Below are 22,437 nucleotides of genomic sequence, written 5' to 3' on the forward strand. Positions count from 1 at the left end.
AACAAAAAAATGTCCAAGTAAAGCTGGGTTTCTAAATAAAGACTTAAATGTCATACAAATGCATTCAATAAGAATATATCTCCATTTATAAAACTTGGTTTTGAATGGGATTGGCAAAGACAAATGATGGGTAACTATTTTGATCATTCTTTTGTGTTATTCAAAATTTTTAAAAAAGCATGTGTGTGTATAGGTGACATAAAATCCTAAGAAAAAAATAAAAGTACTTTAGATAAAATTCACAGTTCTAAGGATTCATGTCCATAAGTTTTCTCAGATTTTGTTTAAGCTTCTACTTTCTAGACACTAAAAGATGAAAGCTACATTTCAGTCAGTCCTTCCAGCTCTCAGATTAACTGTTGTGAATTATAAATTGCTTTTCGGGACGGTTTGAGTTCCCTAGGAGGCAGACATAGAGAGGAAAATTAGCAAACAGGGTCTTTATCTCGAAGTGCTCCTAGGACTACGGCCTCTAGGAGGAAAGAGGAGGGAAGTGAGCAGAAGTGGACAGTTGGAGAAATCAAGCTGGGATAGAGTTTCAGTGGACATCTAAGCATGACACTGGAAAGGTCCCTTTTTTTGTCTTGGACATAAAATCACAGTCACCAGCAATACCAAGGAACTGTCACCACGTCTGTTTCATTCATTTATATCACCTGCCTGCCAATGAAGGTAGCCCCACCATAAGTCAGAATAAACTGAATACGCTGAATAGTGATAATAATAATAATAAACCAAATCTACTGAAGCTCTGGCTACCAGAATAAAGCAGAACTCCACTGTATGTGTCGGGGCTTCCACGGTGGCTCAGAAGATTAAGAATCTGCCCGCAGCGCAGGAGACCTGGGTTTCATCACTGGGGCAGAAAAATCCCCTGGAGAACGGAATGGCAATCCACTCCAGTATTCTTGCCTGCAGAATTTCATGGACAGAGGAGCCTGCTGGGCTACAATCCACCGGGTCACATAGAGTTGGACATGGCTGAGTGACTAGCATTTTCACTGTGTATGTGGACGAAGGTCTCTTTGTATGTGACCCAAAGAAAATACATAGACTTTGCTAAACTATCCATCCACTGCTTTTATAGGTGAAAAAACCCTGAAAGGTGGTATTCTTAAAATCATGAGTTGTGTTCAATCTTTTCAAAAACTTTCCTCTGATATTATATTCATAGAAGCTCTGTCACTTCAGTATCACCCTTTTGCCCCATAAAGACTAGAAAATGATTATTTATCTATTTTCTAGGCATAACTAATAGTGATCGGTGTTATTTGACCTCTCTTGAAGGTTGATTAATTTGTGCTGTTTGGCAGGTGCAGGCAAAATACAGTTACTTTGGATCAAAATATAAATCCTTAAAAAAAAAAGAAAGAGAGTAACATTCAAATTCAATTTTCAGTGTCACTAGGAGGACGTTTATTTACGTTCATGGAAATAACAAGACATAAGAAAATCTTTACCAAAGAGCACACCAAAAAATCTTCATTGGATTTCCATATCAGAGAGATAGAAATCAGTGGCCCCACAAGTGATAGAGACAAATTCCTTAAACATAAAAAACAGATGTCCTAAAGAAATAGGAACGAGTGGTGGGAGAATGTAATCTAGGATATTCTGAGTGTTCTCATTTGGAAGGGAGGGAGTTTGGAGAGAAATTGGAACATGGGCTCGGTATGTCTGGTGTTTGCTTATGAAATTCAAGGGACCAGTTCTCTTGAACCCTCCACATTTTAAAAAGAAGCTCTGCAACTGTGGGGAGGGAGGAAATGAGGAAACAGTGTGCTCAAAGCAGAGATTCAGCAGCAAGAGGAGGGACAGCACACGGGGCGGGGGCAGGTGGAGATGACACAGGTGGGCCGATAGCAAGAGGTGTGGCAGGAGACCTGGCCACACACTGGGCGCAGGCAGCAGCTCGGGCGGCAGCAGCTGGAGATGCGGGAGCAGGTGGGCTGGCAGCACACAGACTGGCAACAGCGGGGCCTGCAGCAGCTGGAGATGCAGCAGGTAGGCCTGCAGCAGCTGGAACCACAGCTGGAAACACAGCAGGAGGGGCGGTAGCAGCTAGAGATGCAGCAGGTGGGGCGAGAGCAGGTGGGCTGGCAGCACACAGGCTGACAGCACTGGGGCCTGTAGCAGCTGGAGATGCAGCAGGTAGGCCTGCAGCAGCTGGAACCACAGCTGGAAACACAGCAGGAGGGGCGGTAGCAGCTGGAGATGCAGCAGGTGGGACGAGGACAGGTTGGCTGGCAGCACACAGGCTGGCAGCACTGGGGCCTGCAGCAGCTGGAAACACAGCTGGACCTACAACAGGAGGGGCGGTAGCAGCTAGAGATGCAGCAGGTGGGACGAGGGCAGGTGGGCTGGCAGCAGACGGGGCTGCAGCAGCTGGACACACCACAGCTGGGGCGGCAGCAGGTGGTCCTGCAGCAGGTGGTCTGGCAGCAGCTGGGCTGGCAGCAGGTCTCCTGGCAGAGACTTCGGCCACAGCTCTGGTCAGAGCAGACAGAGCCACAACAGGAGCTGACCATGGTGTCAGAGGGTAGAGGTTCTAGGTGAGTTTCCAGGAAATTGAATTTCTTGAGTCTGAGATTCTCTTCGGTCTGCAGCCCCCTTTATATCCTGCTGAATAGTTGCTACCATTACATCATTATTTCCTTGTTATTGTTTAACCTTGGAAAACTGATCATTTAATTACATAATTGTGTGTTTCTCATGCAGTATTCCAAAATGGAGTAAACAATAACTTTCCTTTTCCTGGTAAGTGCCTGTCTGTTCAATTGGAAGCCCTGTCCCAGTTCTTCCTTTTGGGTGTCACTTTTTCTACTGGTTGGTTCAATGTCTTACAAAGCTTTTATCATATGACTCTAGCATTTTTTTTAATGTGATATTCTCTCCTATCACTGCTCTCTGAACTTCAGAGAGAAAAAATTTCGTATACAGCTCATGTGTATTCTGTTGTCAAGGGTGAGGGGAACAAGTGCTGGTCAGGTGAAACACTGGAAAGGAATTAGAAAGAAAGACGTTTGGGGGAAGGATGTCCCACAAATAATATGGATGAATGTGATCCTAAATGGGCATCTTGGATGGTCAGGAAGATAGGTAGACCACAAGGAAGTTTCAAATTCTGTGTCTGATTCCACTCCACTGTCTCAAGCACTTAGCAGTACTCACAGCTTTTAAATAGAAGAAACACAGTTTTGCTGTATGTCTCCCAGGCTAGGCAACCAGAATGGGTTGTTTTGATTTATCCTTTAGTTGTCAAACTTGTACACAGGATATTTCATTATAAAAGCATTTGTTATATATAAACGTGTTTGGAATGATTAACCCTTCAAAAATATGGATCCAAGAATTCTGTTGGATAGTAAGAGAACTTGACTATAACTCCTCATCTTTTCCTGTATATGCTTGTATGAGACACATGCCTAAGAAACAGTTTGGCAATAGTTAAAAGAAGGGCTTCCCTGATAGCTCAGCTGGTAAAGAATCTGCTTGCAATGTGGGAGACCTCGGTTCAAGCTCTGGCTTGGGAATATCCCCTGGAGGAGAGAAAGCCCCCCCATTCCATTATTCTGACCTGGAGAATTCCATGGACTGTAAATCCATGGGGTCACAAGGAGCTGGACTTAACTGAGCGACTTTCATTTTCAAAAGAATGACAGTTATTTTTTTAAAGTCTTTATTTTTTAAATGGAGGATAATTCCTTTACAAGGTTGAGTATGTTTCTGTAGTACAACAATGTCATTCAGGCCTAAGTATATATATGTCCCTTCCTTCTGATCTGCCCTCCCACCCCAATGCCATCCCACCCTCCAGGTTGTCGTAGAGCACCGGAATGAGCTTCCTATGTTAATTTTAAATGAAGAACTAAAATCAACATATATAGTATGTGGATAAGTTTCATACATCTTCAATAAAAGGTGAGGAATAATGATATTTATCATTTGTAGAGTATTTACTATGCATTATGCTAAATTTACCAGGCATTGTGCTGAGTTCACTGAGCATTTTGCTGAATCTCTTATATTTGTTTTAAATCTTTACTACAGCATATAATATAGTGTGTATTCTTACTCTTTCTTTAAGCAATAGTCCAACGGAGCATAGAAACATTAAGAAAACCAAAAATAAAATCTTAAGATTAAACAGCATTTAAGCTGTTTTAGGACAGCTGAGGAAGAGGTGGAAAATAAACCTTGCATGCCTTTGCTGAACTGTCTCATCTTCCTGGAATGTTTCATCTTTGTCATTATCTTTGCAAACTACTCTTCCTCCGCCAATATCCCAGGTTTCCCCTGAATGCTTCCTCTCGATGATTAACTCCCTGTACCAATACAATTGGTCCCTGCGTTGTGCTCCGAATTTTGTACTCTCTGCTCTATGTACCACAGATACTTTCTGCCATTCCACTATTGCGACGTAGACACCCTGAAGGCATGAACTATAAAATTTAATTTTGTTACTGGGACAGAGCACATTAGTGACAAACGTTTGTCGAGTGAATGAAGGCTTTTGGATGACTTATGGGTAGGTAATGGACCTTTAAAATTATGAATCGTTTGTCTGGTAGTGAAAAGTGGGAGAAACATTCCAAACAAAGGGGTCATGGTTACACTTGAGGAAAACCACATTTGTTTCTGTGGCAAGCAGCGTGTCACCTGGTAAAACACATTTATGGAAGTTCAAATTTGATCCGTAAAATGGAACTTATGTATAGGACACCATGGATACATATACTGTTAATACTGAAACAGATATGCTAGAAAGGAGGTGAACACCAATGTTAAAACTGGTTCTCTTCACTTCCAGACCTCCCAATTTAGCTCTCTTTTGTGAGAATACATCTTCAATAAAAGGTGAGGAATAATGATATTTATCATTTGCTATGCATTATGCTAAATTTACCAGGCATTGTGCTGAGTTCACTGAGCATTTTGCTGAATATCTTATATTTGATTTGAATCCTTACTACAACATATAATACAGTGTGTATTCTTACTCTGGTTTAATATCACCACTGGTTTAATATCAATCAACTAAAAATATTTGCTGAACATCTACTGTCTTTGTTTCAATTGCACCCAAAATAGATATTGAAACATATATGTGAGTGCACTAGTTCACTTGGGGAGCGTGATGGGGATTCTGGGAAGTATACATGAAGAAATGAGAAAGCAAGGCAGGAATGAAAGAAAAACCCATGAGTCTGGGTCAATAATGCAGTTACCACTGTGGGTAACTAAGGAATGAGCCTGGAGACATAACTGAGGCTGGGGGCTATTTAGCTACCATGATTATATGTCTAGAAAATCCTAAAGAATCACCTGAATATTATTGTTAACAGTGCAGTTGGCTGGCTTAGAACATTGATAGCTTTCTTATGCAGATAGCAATATTTCTTCATAAAATCTAATGGGAAAAATGTATTCACAGTTCTCAACAATAAATATAAAAAATATGTGAACAAATCTGTCAAGTAATATACCTACCAGGTATTGGAGGAATATATTAACATTGCCTAAAGGTAAAAAAGTAATATTTGACAGAAAAAAAAATATACAACCAAAGCTAGGTTTCTGCATAGAGACATAGATGTTATACAAATGCATTCAATAAGAATGTATCTCCATTTGTAAAAATTGGTTTTGAATGGGATTGGCAAAGACTAATGATGGGCAACTCACTTTTGATCACATTCTTTTGTGTTATTAAAATTTTTTTAAAAAGCATGTGTTTATGTATAAGTGACATAAAATCCATAGAAAAGAATAATTGTATTTTAGATAAAATTCACAGTTCTCTATACAGATTCAGTTCCATAAGTTTTCTCAGATTATGATTAAACTTCTACTTACTATACACTAAAAGATGAAAACCACATTTCAGTCAGTCTTTTCAGCTCTCAAATTAACTATTGTGAATTGCACATTGCTTTTGGGGACTGTTTGAGTTCCCTAGGAAGCAGACACAGAGATGAAAATTAGCAAACAGGATATTTATCAAGATGTGTATTTGGGATGAGTACTGCTAGGAGGAAAGGGAAGGGAAGTGAGCTGAAGTGGACAGTTGGAGAAATCAGCTGCGATAGAGTTTCAGTGGACATCTAAGCATGGCACTGGAATGGTCCCTTTCTGCTCTTGGACATAAAATCACAGTCACCAGCAAAACCTAGGAACTGTTACCAGGTCTGTTTCACTCATTTATATTACTTACCTGGCACTGAAGGTAGCCCCACTATAAGTCAGAATAAACTGAATACTCTGAATAGTAATAATAATAATAAACCAAACCTACTGAAGCTCTGGCTACCAGAATAAAGCAGAACTCCCCTGTATGTGTCGGGGCTTCCATGGTGTCTCAGAAGATTAAGAATCTGCCCGCAGTGCAGGAGACCTGGGTTTCATCACTGGGGCAGAAATATCCCCTGGAGAACGGAATGGCAATCCACTCCAGTATTCTTGCCTGCAGAATTCCGTGGACAGAGCAGCCTGCTGGGCTACAATCCACAGGGTCACAGAGAGTTGGACACGGCTGAGTGACTAGCATTTTCACTGTGTATGTGGATGAAGGACTCATTGCATGTCACCCGCAGTAGAAAATGCATGGACTTTACTAAACTGTCTATGTGATACTTTTGTTTGTTTGTTTGTTATGTTGGTGATACTTTTATAGGTGAAAAAACCCTGAAAGCTGGTGCTGTTAAAAATCGCGATTTGCGTTCAATCTTTCCAAATCTTTCTTCCTGTTATTGTGTTCATAGATGCTCTATCACTTCAGTTTCACCCCTTTTCCCCATGAACTAGAAAATGATCAATATACCTATTTCCTTGACATTGCTAGGCAGTGGTCAATGTCATTTGACCACTCTTGAAGGTTGATTATTTGTGGTGTTTGGCAGGTGCAGGCAAAATTGAATTACTTTGGATCAATATGTAAATCCTTTAAAAAAAGAGAGTAACAATCAGATTCAATTTTCAGTGCCAGTAGGAAGACGTTTATTTAGGTTAATGGAAATAACGAGACATAACAAAAGCTTTACCAAAGAGTACAGCAAAAATTCTTCATTGGATTTCCATATCAGAGAGATAAAAATCAAGTGGTCTCACTAGCGATGGAGACAAATTCCTTAAGCATGAAAAACCAATGTCCTGAAGAAATAAGGAAGAGTGTTGGGAGATTGTAACTTTTGGGTAGATTCTGAGTGATTTCATTAAGAAGAGAGGGAGTTTGGAGAGAAGTTAGATTGAGGGCTCAGTGTTTCTGGTGTTTGCTTATGAAATTCAATGGACCGGTTCTCTTGAACCCTCCACATTTTAAACAGAAGCTCTGCAACTGTGGGGAGGGAGGAAATGAGGAAGCAGTGTGTTCAAAGCAGAGATTCAGCAGCAAGAGGAGGGACAGCACACGGGGCGGGGGCAGGTGGAGATGACACAGGTGGGCCGATAGCAAGTGGTGTGGCAGGAGACCCGGCCACACACTGGGCGCAGGCAGCAGCTCGGGCGGCAGCAGCTGGAGATGCGGGAGCAGGTGGGCTGGCAGCACACAGACTGGCAACAGCGGGGCCTGCAGCAGCTGGAGATGCAGCAGGTAGGCCTGCAGCAGCTGGAACCACAGCTGGAAACACAGCAAGAGGGGCAGCAGCAGCTAGAGATGCAGCAGGTGGGGCGAGAGCAGGTGGGCTGGCAGCACACAGGCTGGCAGCACTGGGGCCTGCAGCAGCTGGAGATGCAGCAAGTAGGCCTGCAGCAGCTGGAACCATAGCTGGACCTACAGCAAGAGGGGCGGCAGCAGCTAGAGATGCAGCAGGTGGGGCGAGGACAGGTGGGCTGGCAGCACACAGGCTGGCAGCACTGGGGCCTGCAGCAGCTGGAGATGCAGCAAGTAGGCCTGCAGCAGCTGGAAACACAGCTGGAGGGGCGGCAGCAGCTAGAGATGCAGCAGGTGGGACGAGGGCAGGTGGGCTGGCAGCGGACGGGGCTGCAGCAGCTGGACACACCACAGCTGGGGCGGCAGCAGGTGGTCCTGCAGCAGGTGGTCTGGCAGCAGCTGGGCTGGCAGCAGGTCTCCTGGCAGAGACTTCGGCCACAGCTCTGGTCAGAGCAGACGGATCCACAACAGGAGCTGACCATGGTGTCAGAGGGTGGAGATCTGGGTGAGTTTCCAGGAAAGTGAGTTTCTTGAATCTGAGAGTCTTCTCGGCCCACAGCCCCCTTTATACCCTGCTGAAGTGCTGCTATCATCACATCATTACTTCCTTGTTATTGTTTACCCTGTTAGGAAAATTGATCATTTAATTAGATAATTGTGTGTTTCTCATTCAGTATTAGAAAATGGAGGAAATAATACCTTTCCTTTTCCTGGTAAGCGCCTGTGTGTCCAATTGAAAGCCCTGTCCCAGTTCTTCCCCTTTGGGTGTCACCTTTGCTCCTGGTGGGTTCAATGTCTTACAAAGCATTAGTCATATGACCTAACACTTACTTCTCGAATGTGATATTCTCTCCTATCACTGCTCTCTGAACTTCAGAGAGAAAATTTTCTCATATGGCTCATGTGTATTTTGTTGTCAAGGGTGAGGGGAACAAGTGCTGGTGAGGTTAAACACTGGAAATGAATTTGAAAACAAGATGTTTGCGGGGGTGATGTCCCACAAATAATATGGATGAATGTGATCCTATGTTGGCCTCTTGGATGGTCAGGAAGATAGACCATGAGGAAGTTACAAATTCTGTGTCTGATTTCACTCCAGTGTCTCAAGCACTTAGCTGTACTCACAGCTTTTAAATAGAAGAAACACATTTTTTGCTCTATGCCTCCCAGGCTAGGCAACATGAATGGTATATTTGATTTATCTTTTAGTTGTCAGAATAGTACATAGGATATTTCATTGCAAAAGCATTCGTTATATATAAAAATGTTTGAAATTAATAAGGGTTCAACTGAGCGAAGGCATTCTGTTGGGTAATAAGAGAACTTGACATATAACTCCTCATTTTCCTGTAGATGCTTGAATGAGACACATGCCTAAGAAACAGTTTGGCAATAGTTAAAAGAGGGGCTTCCCCGATAGCTCAGCTGGGAAAGAATCCACCTGCAATGTGGGAGACCTGGGTTCGATCCCTGGGTTGGGAAGGTCCCTTGCAGAAGGGAACGGCCCCCCATTCCAGTATTCTGACCTGGAGAATTCCATGGACTGTATAGCCCATTGGCTCGCAAAAGCTGGACACGAATGAGCAACTTTCTTTTTTTTTTTTCATTTATTTTTATTAGTTGGAGGCTAATTACTTTACAATATTATAGTGGTTTTTGCCATACATTAACATGAATCAGCCATGGATTTACATGTGTTCCCCTTCCCAATCCCCCCTCCCACCTCCCTCTCCATCCCATCCCTCTATGTCTTGCCAGTGCACCAGCCCTGAGCACTTGTCTCATGCATCCAACCTGGGCTGGTGATGGCAGTTATTTTTAAGTTAATTTTTTTAAATGGAGGATAATTCTTTTACAAGGTTGTGTAGCTTTCTGCAGTACAACAATGTGATTCAGCCTTGACTATATATATATCCCCTCTCTCTGATCTGCCTTCCCACCCCAATCCCATCTCACCCCTCTAGGTTGTCTTAGAGCACCGGACTGAGCTTCCTATGCTATTTTTAAATGAAGAACTAAAATCAACATATATAATATGTGGATAAGTTTCATACATCTTCGGTAAAAGGCAAAGAATAATGATACATATCATTTCTAGAGTATTTACTATGCACTATGCTAAATTTACCAGGCACTGTGCTGGGTTGACTGAGCATTGTGGTGAATATCTTATATTTGTATTGGATCTCTAATGCAGCATATAATATAGTGTGTATTCTTACTACTTCTTTAAGAAATAGGCCAAGAAGCATAGAAACATTAAGAGGAAAAAAAATTCTGTAAGATTAAACAGAAGTCAAGCTGTTTTGGGACAGCTGAGGAAGAGGTGGAAAATAAAGCTTGCAAACTTTTGCTAAAGCCGTTTCATCTTCCTGGAATGTTTCATCTTTGTCATTATCTCTGCATACTCCTATTCCTCTGTCAAAACCCCAGTGCTTCCTCGAAATGATTAACTACCCTGTTCAAATATAATTTGTCCCTGCTTTGTGCTCCGAATTTTGCACTCTCTGCAATGCAGACACTCTGAGGGCATGAACTATAAAATTTAATTTTGTTACTGGGACAGAGGACATTAGTGACAAATGTTTGTTGAGTGAATGAAGGCTTTCGATGACTTAAGGTTATGTCATGTTCCTTTAAAGAATATGTATGTTTGACTGGCAGAGAAAAGTGGGAGAAACATTCCAAACAAAGGATCATGGTTACACTTGAGGAAAACCACATTTGTTTATGTGAAAAGCAACATGTCACTTGATAAAACACATTTGTGGAAGTTCAAATTTGATTCATAGAATGGAACTTACTTATAGGATACCATGGATACATGTGGTATAGTAACAAAGAAACAGATATGATAGAGAGAAGGTGAACACAAGTGTTGACACTGGTTCTCTGCACTTCCAGATATCACAATTTAGATCTCTTTTATGAGGAATTAACCACCATCACTGGTTTAATATCAATCAGCTAAAAATATTTGCTGAACATCTATTGTCTTTGTTTGAATTTCACCCAAAATTGATATTGAGACAAAAATGTGAGTGCAAGTAGTTCACTTTGCAGAGTGATTCTGGAAAGTTCAGATGAAGAAGTGGAAATGAAGGCAGGAAAGAAAGAAAAACCTAAACATCTAAGTTAGTAATGTGGTTACCACTGTGGGTAACTGGGGAATGAATCTGAGGACATCCTGAGCCTGGGGCTCTTAGTCACCATGATTGTATGTCAGGAAATCCTGCAGAATCACCTGAATATTATTGTTAACAGTGTATTTGGCTGATATAGATAACTGGTGGATTTCCTATGCACTTAGAAAGATTTCTTCATAAAATGTAATGGGAAAAATGAATTCACAGATCTGAGCAATAAATATAAAAAATATGTAAACAAATCTGTGAAATAATATACTTATCTGGTATATATATATATACTCAATGGAGGAATGTATTCACATTTCAAGAAGGTTAAAAAAATAATATTTGAATAAACACCAGAACAAAAAAATGTACAACTAAAGCTGGGTTAATGAATAAAGACATAAATGTCATACAAATGCATTCAGTAAGAATGATTCTCTAAGAAAATAGGTTTTGAATGGGATTGGCAAAGACTAATAACAGGAAATTCACTTCTGAACACATTCTTTTGTGTTATTTAAAATTTTAACTAAAGCAGATATTGGTGTATAACTGACATAAAATCCTTAGAAAAGAATAAATGTACTTTAGATAAAATTCACTGTTCTCTATACAGATTTAGTTCCATAAGTTTACCACGTTTGTGTTTAAGCTCCTACTTATTATACACTAAAAGATGAAAACTACATTTCAGTCAGTCTTTCCAGCTCTCAGATTAACTGTTGTGAATTACATATTGCTTTTGGGGACTGTTTGAGTTCCCTAGGAAGCAGACACAGAGATGGAAATTAACAAATAGGATGTTTATTGAGAAGTGTTCTTGGATTAGCACTTCTAGAAGGAAAGGGAAGAGAAGTGAGCAGAAGTGGACAGTTAGAGAAATCAAGCTGGAATAGAGTTTCAGTGGACATCTAAGCATGGCACTGGAAAGCTCCCTTTTACTCTTGGACATAAAATCACAGCCACCAGCAAAACCTAGGAACTGTTACCAGGTCTGTTTCATTGCTTTATATCACCTGCCTGGTGCTGAAGGTAACCCCACTATAAGGCAGAATAAACTGAATATTCTGAAGAATAATAACAAACCAAATCTACTGAAGCTCTGGCTACAAGAAGAAAGCAGAACTCCAGTGAATATGTAGGGGCTTCCATTGGGGCTCAGAAGATAAAGAATCTGCCCCCAATGCAGGAGACCTGGGTTTGGTCCTTGGGGCAGAAAATCCGCAGAGAACAGAATGGCAACCCACTCCAGGATTCTTGACAGCAGAATTTCATGGACAGAGGAACTTGATGGGCTACAGTCTATGGGGTTGCAAAGAGTTGGATACGGTTGAGTGACTAACATTTTCACTGTGTATGTGGATGGAGGACTCATTGCACGTGACCCTAAGTAGAAAATGCATCAGTTCAGTTCAGTCGCTCAGTCGTGTCCGACTCTGCAACCCCATGAGTCGCAGCACGCCAGGCCTCCCTGTCCATCACCAACTCCCAGAGTCCACTCAAACTCATGTCCATTGAGTCAGTGATACCATCCAGCCATCTCATCCTCTGTTGTCCCCTTCTCCTCCTGCCCCCAATCCCTCCCAGCATCAGGGTCTTTTCCAATAAATCAACTCTTCGCATAAGGTGGCCAAAGTACTGGAGTTTCAGCTTCAGCATCAGTCCTTCCAATGAACTCCCAGGACTGATCTCCTTTAGGATGGACTGGTTGGATCTCCTTGCCATTGCAAGGGACTCTCAAGAGTGTTCTGCAGCACCATTTTTCAAAAGAATCAATTTTTTGGCGCTCAGCTTTCTACATAGTCCAACTCTTACATCCATACATGACCACTGGAAAAACCATAGCCTTGACCAGATGGACCTTTGTTGGCAAAGTAATGTCTCTGCTTTTAAATATGCTATCTAGGTTGGTCATAACTTGCCTTCCAAGGAGTAAGCATCTTTTAATTTCATGGCTGCAGTCACCATCTGCAGTGATTTTGGAGCCCCCCAAAATAAAGTCTGACACTGTTTCCACTGTTTCCTCATTTATTTCCCATGAGGTGATGGGACCAAATGCCATGATCTTATTTCTCTGAATGTTAAGCTTTAAGCCAACTTTTTCACTCTCCTCTTTCACTTTCATTAAAAGGATTTTTAGTTCTCTTCACTCTCTGCCATAAGGGTGGTGTCAACTGCATATCTGAGGTTATTGATATTTCTCCCGGCAATCTTGATTCCAGCTTGTGCTTCATCCAGCCCAGCATTTCTCATGATGTACTCTGCATATAAGTTAAATAAGCAGGGTGACAATATACAGCCTTGACGTACTCCTTTTCCTATTTGGAACCACTCTGTTGTTTCATGTCCAGTTCTAACTGTTGCTTCCTGAACTGCATACAGGTTTCTCAAGAGGCAGGTCAGGTGGTCTGGTGTTGCCATCTCTTTCAGAATTTTGCACAGTTTATTGTGATCTGCACAGTCGAAGGTTTTCAAGTAGTCAATAAAGCAGAAATAGACTTTTTTTTTTGGAACTCTCCTGCTTTTTCGATGATCCAGCAGATATTGGCAATTTGATCTCTGGTTCCTCTGCCTTTTCTTAAATCAGCTTAAACATCTGGAAGTTCTCAGTTCACATTTTGCTGAAGCCTGGCTTGGAGAATTTTGAGCATTACTTTACTAGCGTGTGAGATGAGTGCAATTGTGCAGTAGTTTGAGCATTCTTTGGGATCGCCTTTCTTAGGGATTGGAATGAAAACGGACCTTTTCCAGTCCTGTGGCCACTGCTGAGTTTTCCAAATTTGCTGCATATTGAGTTCAGCACTTTCACAGCATCATCTTCCAGGATTTGAAATAGCTCAACTGGAATTCCATCACCTTCGCTAGCTTTGTTCGTAGTGATACTTCCTAAGGCCCACTTGACTTCACATTCCAGGATGTCTGGCTCTAGGTGAGTGATCACACCACTGTGATTATCTGGGTCATGAAGATCTTTTTTGTACAGTTCTTCTGTGTATCCTTGCCACCTCTTCTTAATATCTTTTGCTTCTGTTAGGTCCATACCATTTCTGTCCTTTATCGAACTCATCTTTGCATGAAATGTTCCCTTGGTATCTCTAATTTTCTTGAAGAGATCTCTGGTCTTTCCCATTCTGTTGTTTTCCTCTATTTCTTTGCATTGATAGCTGAAGAAGGCTTTCTTATCTCTCCTTGCTATTCTTTGGAACTCTGCATTCAAATGGGAATATCTTTCCTTTTCTCCTTTGCTTTTCACTTCTCTTCGATTCACAGCTATTTGTAAGGCCTCCTTAGATGACCATTTTGCCTTTTTGCATTTCTTTTCCATGGGATGGTCTTGATCCCTGTATCCTGTACAATGTCATGAACCTCCACCCATAGTTCATCAGGCTTTCTGTCTATCAGATCTAGTCCCTTAAATCTATTTCTCACTTCCACTGTATAGTCATAAGGGATTTGATTAATGTCATACTTGAATGGTCTAGTGGTTATCCCTACTTTCTTCAATTTCAATCTGAATTTGGCAATAAGGAGTTCATGATTTGAGCCACAGTCAGCTCCCGGTCTTGTTTTTGCTGACTGTATAGAACTTCTCCATTTTGGCTGCAAAGAATATAATCAATCTGATTTTGGTGTTGACCATCTGATGTCCATGTGTAGAGTCTGCTGTTGTGTTGTTGGAAGAGGGTGTTTGCTATGACCAGTGCATTCTCTTGGCAAGACTTTACTAAACTATGTGATGATTTTATAGGTGAAAAAAACCCTGAAAGGTGGTGTTGTTAAAAATCGTGAATTGTGTTAAATCTTTCCAAATCTTTTCTCCTGTTATTATATTCATAGATGCCCTATCAGTTCAGTTTCACCCTTTTCCCCCATAAAGACTAGAAAATGACTAATTTATCTATTTTCTAGACATGACTAGGCAGTGGTCAATGTCTTCTGACCTCTCTTGAAGGTCGATTAATGTGTGCTGTTTGGCAGGTGCAAGCAAAATTGAATTACTTTGGATCAATATGTAAATCCTTTAAAAAAAGAAAGACAGTAACAATCAGATTCAATTTTCAGTGCCAGTAGGAAGACCTTTATTTAGGTTCTTGGAAATAACGAGACATAACAAAATCTTTACCAAAGAGTATAGCAAAAATAAAATCTTCATTGGATTTCCATATCCGAGAGATAAAAATCAAGTGGTCTCACTAGTGATGGAGACAAATTCCTTAAGCATGAAAAACCAATGTCCTGAAGAAATAAGGAAGAGTGTTGGGAGATTGTAATTTTTGGGTAGATTCTGAGTGATCTCATTTAGAAGAGAGGGAGTTTGGACAGAAGTTAGATTGAGGGCTCAGTGTGTCTGGTGTTTGCTTATGAAATTCAATGGACCGGTTCTCTTGAACCCTCCACATTTTAAAAAGAAGCTCTGCAACTGTGGGGAGGGAGGAAATGAGGAAGCAGTGTGCTCAAAGCAGAGATTCAGCAGCAAGAGGAGGGACAGCACACGGGGCGGGGGCAGGTGGAGATGACACAGGTGGGCCGATAGCAAGTGGTGTGGCAGGAGACCCGGCCACACACTGGGCGCAGGCAGCAGCTCGGGCGGCAGCAGCTGGAGATGCGGGAGCAGGTGGGCTGGCAGCACACAGACTGGCAACAGCGGGGCCTGCAGCAGCTGGAGATGCAGCAAGTAGGCCTGCAGCAGCTGGAACCACAGCTGGACCCACAGCAAGAGGGTTGGTAGCAGCTAGAGATGCAGCAGGTGGGACGAGGACAGGTGGGCTGGCAGCACACAGGCTGGCAGCACTGGGGCCTGCAGCAGCTGGAGATGCAGCAAGTAGGCCTGCAGCAGCTGGAAACACAGCTGGAGGGGCGGCAGCAGCTAGAGATGCAGCAGGTGGGACGAGGGCAGGTGGGCTGGCAGCAGACGGGGCTGCAGCAGCTGGACACACCACAGCTGGGGCGGCAGCAGGTGGTCCTGCAGCAGGTGGTCTGGCAGCAGCTGGGCTGGCAGCAGGTCTCCTGGCAGAGACTTTGGCCACAGCTCTGGTCAGAGCAGACGGAGCCACAACAGGAGCTGACCATGGTGTCAGAGGGTGGAGGTCTGGGTGAGTTTCCAGGAAAGTGAGCTTCTTGAATCTGAGAGTCTCCTCGGCCCACAGCCCCCTTTATACCCTGCTGAAGTGCTGCTATCATCACATCATTACTTCCTTGTTATTGTTTACCCTGTTAGGAAAATTGATCATTTAATTAGATAATTGTGTGTTTCTCATTCAGTATTAGAAAATGGAGGAAATAATACCTTTCCTTTTCCTGGTAAGCGCCTGTGTGTCCAATTGAAAGTCCTGTCTCTGTTCTTCCATAGTAGGTGTCACTGTTGCTCTTGGTGGGTTCAATGTCTTACAAAGCATTAGTCATATGACTCTAACTCTTTTTTTTTAGAATGTGATATTGTCTCCTCTCACTTCTCTCTGAACTACAGAGAGAAAAATTTCTTATACGGCTCATGTATATTTTCTTGTCAAGGGTGAGGGTAACAAGTGGTGGTCAGGTGAAACACTGAAAATGAATTAGAAAGAAAGATGTTTGGAGGGGTGATGTCCCACAAACAATATGGGTGATTGACATCCTATGTGGGCATTTTGGATGGTCAGTAAGATAAGCAGACCACAAGGAACTTTCAAATTCTGTGCTTGATTTCACTCCACTGTCTCAAGCACTTGGCAATACTCACAACCTTTAAATAGAAGAAACGTATTTTTGCTGTATGTCTCCCAGGCTAGGCAACAAGAATGGGATAGTTTGATTTATCTTTTATTTGTCAAACTTGTACACAGGATATTTCATTACAAAAGCATTCATTAATTACAAACATGTTTGAAGTTATTAAGCCCTCAATAATATGGATCCAAGACATTCTGTTGGGTAGCAAGGGATCTTGACAGATTACTCCTCATCCTTTTCCTGTAGATACTTGAATGAGACACATGCATGGGAAACAGTTTGGCAAAAGTTAAAAGAAGGGCTTCCCTGATAGCTCAGCTGGAAAAGAATCTGCCTGCAATGTGGAAGGCCTGGGTTCGATCTCGGTTGGGAAGATTCCCTGGAGAAGGAAACGGCTACCCATTCCAGTATTCTGACCTGGAGAATTCCATGGACTGTATAGTCTGTGGGGTCACAAAGAGCTGGACTCGACTGAGCGACTTTCATTTTCAAAAGAATGACAGTTATTTTTTTTTAAGTCTTTATTTTTAATGGAGAATAATTCCTTTTCAAAGTTGTGTAGCTTTCTGCAGTACAACAATGTGATTGAGTCATAATTATATATATATGTCCCCTCCTTCTGATCCGCCCTCTCACCCCACTTCCATCCCACCCCTCTAGGTTGTCATAGGGCACCAGACTGAGCTTCCTATGTTATTTTTAACCGAAGAACTGAAATCAACATATACAGTATGTGGACAAGTTCCATACGTCTTCAATAAAAGTGAGGGATAATGATATTTATCATTCCTAGAGTCTTTACTGTGCATTATGCTAAATTCACTAGTCACTGTGCTGAGTTCACTAGGAATTGTGCTGAATATCTTATATTTGTTTTGAATCTTTAATACAGTATATAATATAGTTTGTGTTCTTGCTAGTTCTTTAAGCAATAGGGAAAGAAGCATAGAAGGGTTAAGAGGAAAAAGAAAGAAGACTTGTGTAAGATTAAACATAAGTTAAGCTCTTTTAGGACAGCTGAGGAAGAGGTGAAAAAATGAAGCTTGCATGCCTTTGCTGAAGTTGTTTCATCTTCCTGGAATGTTTCATCTTTGTCGTTATCCCTGCAAACTCCTATTCCTCTGTCAATGGGAAACCCCAGGTTTTCCATGAATGCTTCCTCACAATGATTAACTATGCTGTACCAATACAATCTGTCCCTGCGTTGTGCTCTGAATTTTGCACTCTCTGCCATACCACACTTACTTTCTGTCATTCCACTACTGTGATGCAGACACCATGAAGGCGTGACCTATACAGTTTAATTTTGCTACTGAGACAGAGCACATTAGTGACAAATGTTTGTCGAGTGAATGAAGACTCTTGGATGACTTATGGGTATGTAATGATCCTTTTAAAAATATGTCAGTTTTGCCTGGTGGAGAAAAGTGGGAGAAACATTCCAAACAAAGGGATCATGTTTATGCTTGAGGAAAACCACATTTGTTTATGTGGCAAGCAACATGTCACCTGATATAACACATTTGTGGAAGTTCAAATTTGATGCATAGGATGGAATTTACTTATAGGATGCCATGGACACATTTACTTTATAAACATAGAAATAGATATGATAGAAAAGAGGTGAACACAAGTGTGAGACTGGTTCTCTTCATTTCTGGACATCCCAAGTTAGCTCTCTTTTGTGAGAAGTAACCACCATCACTGGTTTAATGTTAATCAGCTAAAAATATTGGCTGAACATCCATTCTCTTTGTTTGAATTGCACCCAAAGTAGATATTGAGACAAAGATGTGAGTGCAAATAGTTCACTTTGGAGGGTATTCTTGGAAGTACACATGAGGAAGTGGGAAAACAAGGCAGCAATGAAAGAAAAGTCTGAGTTAATTATGCAGTTACTACCTGAGTATCTGAGGAATGAATATGGGGACATACTTGAGGCTAGGCAATATTAGCCACCATGATTGTATGTCTAGAAAATCCCACAGAATCAACTGAATATTATTGCTAACAGTGAAGTTGGCTGGCTTAGAAAACTGATGGATTTCCTATGCATTTAGCAATATTTCTTCATAAAATGAAATGGGAAACATGTATTCACAGCCCTTAACAAGAAATATAAAAAGTGCATAAACAAATCTGTCAAATAATATACTCACCTGATGTTGGATGAATGTATTAACATTGCCAGAAGGCCAAAAATTATTATTTGAATAAACATCAGAACAAAATAATGTTCAACAAAAGCTGGTTTAGTGAATAAACACATAAATATCATACAAATGCACTCAGTAAGAATGTATCTCTGTGGATGAAACTGGAACCCATTATACAGAGCGAAGTAAGCCAGAAAGATAAAGACCATTACAGTATACTAACACATATATATGGAATTTAGAAAGATGGTAATGATAACCCTATATGCAAAACAGAAAAAGAGACTCAGATGTATAGAACAGACTTGTGGACTCTGTGGGAGAAGGCGAGGGTGGGATGTTTCAAGAGAACAGCATCGAAGCATGTATATTATCTAGGGTGAAACAGATCACCAGCCCAGGTTGGGTGCATGAGACAAGTGCTCGGGCCTGGTGCACTGGGAAGACCCAGAGGGATCGGGTAGAGAGGGAGGTGGGAGGGGGGACCGGGATGGGGAATACATGTAAATCCATGGCTAATTCATTTCAATGTATGACAAAAACCACTGCAATGATGTAAAGTAATTAGCCTCCAACTAATAAAAATAAATGGAAAAAAAAAAGAATGTATCTCTGTAAAAATAGGTTTTGAATGGGACTGGCAAAGACTATTGATAGGAAGCTCACTTTTGACCACATTCTTTTGTGTTATTTAGATTTTTTAAAAAAGCATGTGTTTGTGTATAAGTGACATAAAATCCTTAGAAAAGAATAAAAGTACTTTATATAAAATTCACAGTTCTCTCTACAGATTCATTTCCATAAGTTTTCTACATTTATGTTTAAGCTCCTACTTATTTTACACTAAAAGATGAAAACTACATTATAGGCAGTCTTTCCAGCTCTCAGATTAACTGTTGTGATTTACAAATTGCTTTTGGGGACTGTTTGAGTTCCCTAGGAAGCAGACCCAGAGTTGAAAATTAGCAAACAGGATGTTTATTGAGACGTGCTCTTGGCATTACTACATCTAGAAAGAAAGGGAAAGGAAGTGAGCAGAAGTGGACAGTTGGAGAAATCAAGCTGGGACAGAGTTTCAGTGGACATCTAAACATGGCACTAGAAAGGTCCCTTTTTGTCTTGAACATAAAATCACAGTCTCTAGGAATACCTAGGAACTGTCACAGGTCTGTTTCAATCATTTATATCACCTGCCTGGCACTGAAGGTAGCCCCTCTATAAGACAGAATGAACTGAATATTCTGAAGAATAATAATGTTAAACGAAATGTACTGAAACTCTGGCTACCAGAATAAAGCAGAACTTCACTGTATATGTAGGGGCTTCGATGGTGACTCAGAAGATAAAGAATCTGCCCACAATGCAGGAGACCTAGGTTTGGTCCTTCGGGCAGAAGATCCCCAGAGAATGGAATGCAACCCACTCCAGTGTTCTTGCCTGCAGAATTCCATGGACAGAGCAACCTGGTGGGCTACAATCCATGGGGTCGCAAAGAGTTGGACACAGCTGAGTGACTAACATTTTCACTGTGTATGTGGACGAAGGACTCATGGCATGTGACCTGAAGCAGAAAATACATAGACTTTGCTAAACTATCTATCCACTGCTTTTATAGGTGAAGAAACCCTGAAAGGTGGTGGTGTTAAAAATCATGAATTGTGTTAAATATTTTCAAAACTTTCCTCCTGTTATTATATTCATAGATGCTCTATCACTTCAGTTTCATTCCTTTCCCCAGTAATGAGTAGAAAATGATTAATTTATCTGTTTTCTAGACACAAGTATTCAATGATCAATGTCATGTGACCTCTTTTTAAGGTTGATTAATTAGTGCTGTTTGGCAGGTGCAGGTAAAATACAATTATTTGATTGAAATGTAAATCCTTAAAAAAAGAGCAGAGTAACAATCAGATTCAATTCTCAGTGCAAGTAGGAGGACATTTATTTTGGTTCAAGGAAATAAGAAGACATAAGAAAATCTTTAACAAAGAGTACTCAAAAAGTCTTCACTGGAATTCTATGTCAGAGAGATAAAAATCAGTGACCTCAGAAGTGATGTGCTGAAGAAAAAGGGAGGGGTGTTGGGAGAATGTAATTTCCTGGGAGATTCTGAGTGATCTCATTTAGAAGGGAGGGAGTTTGGACAGAAGTTAGAACGTGGGTTTGGATGTCTGGTGTTTGCTTATGAAATGCAAGAGGCCAGTTCTCTTGAACCCTCCACATGTTAAAAAGTAACTCTCCAATTGTGGGGAGGGAGGAAATGAGGAAGCAGTGTGCTCAAAGCAGAGATTCAGCAGCAAGAGGAGGGACAGCACACGGGGCGGGGGCAGGTGGAGATGACACAGGTGGGCCGATAGCAAGTGGTGTGGCAGGAGACCCGGCCACACACTGGGCGCAGGCAGCAGCTCGGGCGGCAGCAGCTGGAGATGCAGCAGGTAGGCCTGCAGCAGCTGGAACCACAGCTGGACCCACAGCAAGAGGGGCGGCAGCTGCTAGAGATGCAGCAGGTGGGGCGAGAGCAGGTGGGCTGGCAGCACACAGGCTGGCAGCACTGGGGCCTGCAGCAGCTGGAGATGCAGCAGGTAGGCCTGCAGCAGCTGGAACCATAGCTGGACCCACAGCAGGAGGGGCGGCAGCAGCTAGAGATGCAGCAGGTGGGGCGAGAGCAGGTGGGCTGGCAGCACACAGGCTGGCAGCACTGGGGCCTGCAGCAGCTGGAGATGCAGCAGGTAGGCCTGCAGCAGCTGGAACCACAGCTGGAAACACAGCAGGAGGGGCGGCAGCAGCTAGAGATGCAGCAGGTGGGACGAGGGCAGGTGGGCTGGCAGCAGACCGGCCGGCAGCAGCTGGATACACTGCAGCTGGGGCGGCAGCAGGTGGTCCTGCAGCAGGTGGTCTGGCAGCAGCTGGGCTGGCAGCAGGTCTCCTGGCAGAGACTTCGGCCATAGCTCTGGTCAGAGCAGATGGATCCACAACAGGAGCTGACCATGGTGTCAGAGGGTGGAGGTTCTCGGTGAGTTTCCAAGAAAGTGAGCTTCTTGAGTTTGAGTGTCTCCTTGGCCTACAGCCCCCTTTATACCCTGCTGAAGGGCTGCTATCATTACACTGTTATTTCCTTGTTATTGTTTATCCTCTTAGGATAATTGATCATTTAATTACATAATTTTGTGTTTATCATGCAATATTACAAATTGGAGAAAATAACACTTTTCCTTTTCCTGATATGCTTGTGTGTGTCCAATTAATAGCCATATCCCAATTCTTCTTTCCTGGGCATCACTTTTGCTCCTGGGGTGTTCAATGTCTTAACAAAGCATTAATCATGTGACTCTAACATTTTTTTTGAATGTGATATTCTCTCCTATCACTGCTGTCTGAACATCAGAGAGAAAAAGTTTCTTATACGGCTCATGTATATTTTGGTGTCAAGGGTGAGGGGAACATGTGCTGATAAGGTGAAGCACTGGCAAGGAAATAGAAAGACAGATGTTTGTGGGGAGGTTGTCCCACAAATAATATGGATGATTGTAATACCCTGTAGGCATCTTGATGGTCGGGAAGATTATTAGACCACAAGGAAGTTTAAAATTCTGTGTCTGTTTGGGCTCTTCTGTCAGAAGCACTTAACAATAGTCACAACTTTTAAGTAGAAGAAACACATTTTTCCTGTGTTCATCCCAACATGAATGGGATGTTTTGATTTATCTTTGTCAGGCTTGTACACAGGATATTTCATTACAAAAGCATTCACTATATATAAACATGTTTGGAATTATTAAGTTTTCAAAAA

At 41.9% G+C, this 22,437-nt stretch overlaps 3 protein-coding genes across 3 annotated transcripts; all 3 read right to left on the reverse strand.

Annotated features, from left to right (window-relative positions):
* Positions 1–1,387: 1,387 nt before the first annotated feature.
* Positions 1,388–2,568, reverse strand: LOC139039123 (keratin-associated protein 4-11-like). Its single transcript, XM_070479442.1, has one exon. The coding sequence runs from the start codon at positions 2,526–2,528 to the stop codon at positions 1,797–1,799; it is 732 nt and encodes a 243-aa protein (XP_070335543.1). The 5' UTR covers positions 2,529–2,568; the 3' UTR covers positions 1,388–1,796.
* A 4,399-nt stretch (positions 2,569–6,967) lies between these two features.
* On the reverse strand, positions 6,968–8,167 carry LOC139038961 (keratin-associated protein 4-11-like). The gene has a single exon (XM_070478427.1). It carries the CDS (start codon positions 8,128–8,130, stop codon positions 7,381–7,383), a length of 750 nt encoding a protein of 249 aa, XP_070334528.1. The 5' UTR covers positions 8,131–8,167; the 3' UTR covers positions 6,968–7,380.
* A 6,665-nt stretch (positions 8,168–14,832) lies between these two features.
* On the reverse strand, positions 14,833–21,674 carry LOC139038962 (keratin-associated protein 4-9-like). The gene is made up of 2 exons (XM_070478428.1): positions 21,035–21,674; positions 14,833–15,649 (listed from the first exon to the last, which is right to left on the reverse strand). The coding sequence occupies exons 1-2, from the start codon at positions 21,634–21,636 to the stop codon at positions 15,250–15,252; spliced, it is 1,002 nt and encodes a 333-aa protein (XP_070334529.1). The 5' UTR covers positions 21,637–21,674; the 3' UTR covers positions 14,833–15,249.
* Between the last annotated feature and the right edge of the window lie 763 nt (positions 21,675–22,437).

The sequence above is a fragment of the Odocoileus virginianus genome, chromosome 17 (assembly GCF_023699985.2).
Source record: "Odocoileus virginianus isolate 20LAN1187 ecotype Illinois chromosome 17, Ovbor_1.2, whole genome shotgun sequence".
In the NCBI taxonomy this organism is placed as follows: domain Eukaryota; kingdom Metazoa; phylum Chordata; class Mammalia; order Artiodactyla; family Cervidae; genus Odocoileus; species Odocoileus virginianus.

What these genes read in the sequence shown, in the direction of transcription:
- LOC139039123 (XM_070479442.1), bottom strand. Translation starts at nt 2,528, where the DNA reads ATGGTCAGCTCCTGTTGTGGCTCTGTCTGCTCTGACCAGAGCTGTGGC.
- LOC139038961 (XM_070478427.1), bottom strand. Translation starts at nt 8,130, where the DNA reads ATGGTCAGCTCCTGTTGTGGATCCGTCTGCTCTGACCAGAGCTGTGGC.
- LOC139038962 (XM_070478428.1), bottom strand. Translation starts at nt 21,636, where the DNA reads ATGGTCAGCTCCTGTTGTGGATCCATCTGCTCTGACCAGAGCTATGGC. An exon ending in AGCTGCTGCCTGCGCCCAGT is followed by an intron (nt 15,650 to 21,034) that starts GTGTGGCCGGGT and finishes CTGCATCTCTAG; the next exon opens with CTGCTGCCGCCCCTCCAGCT.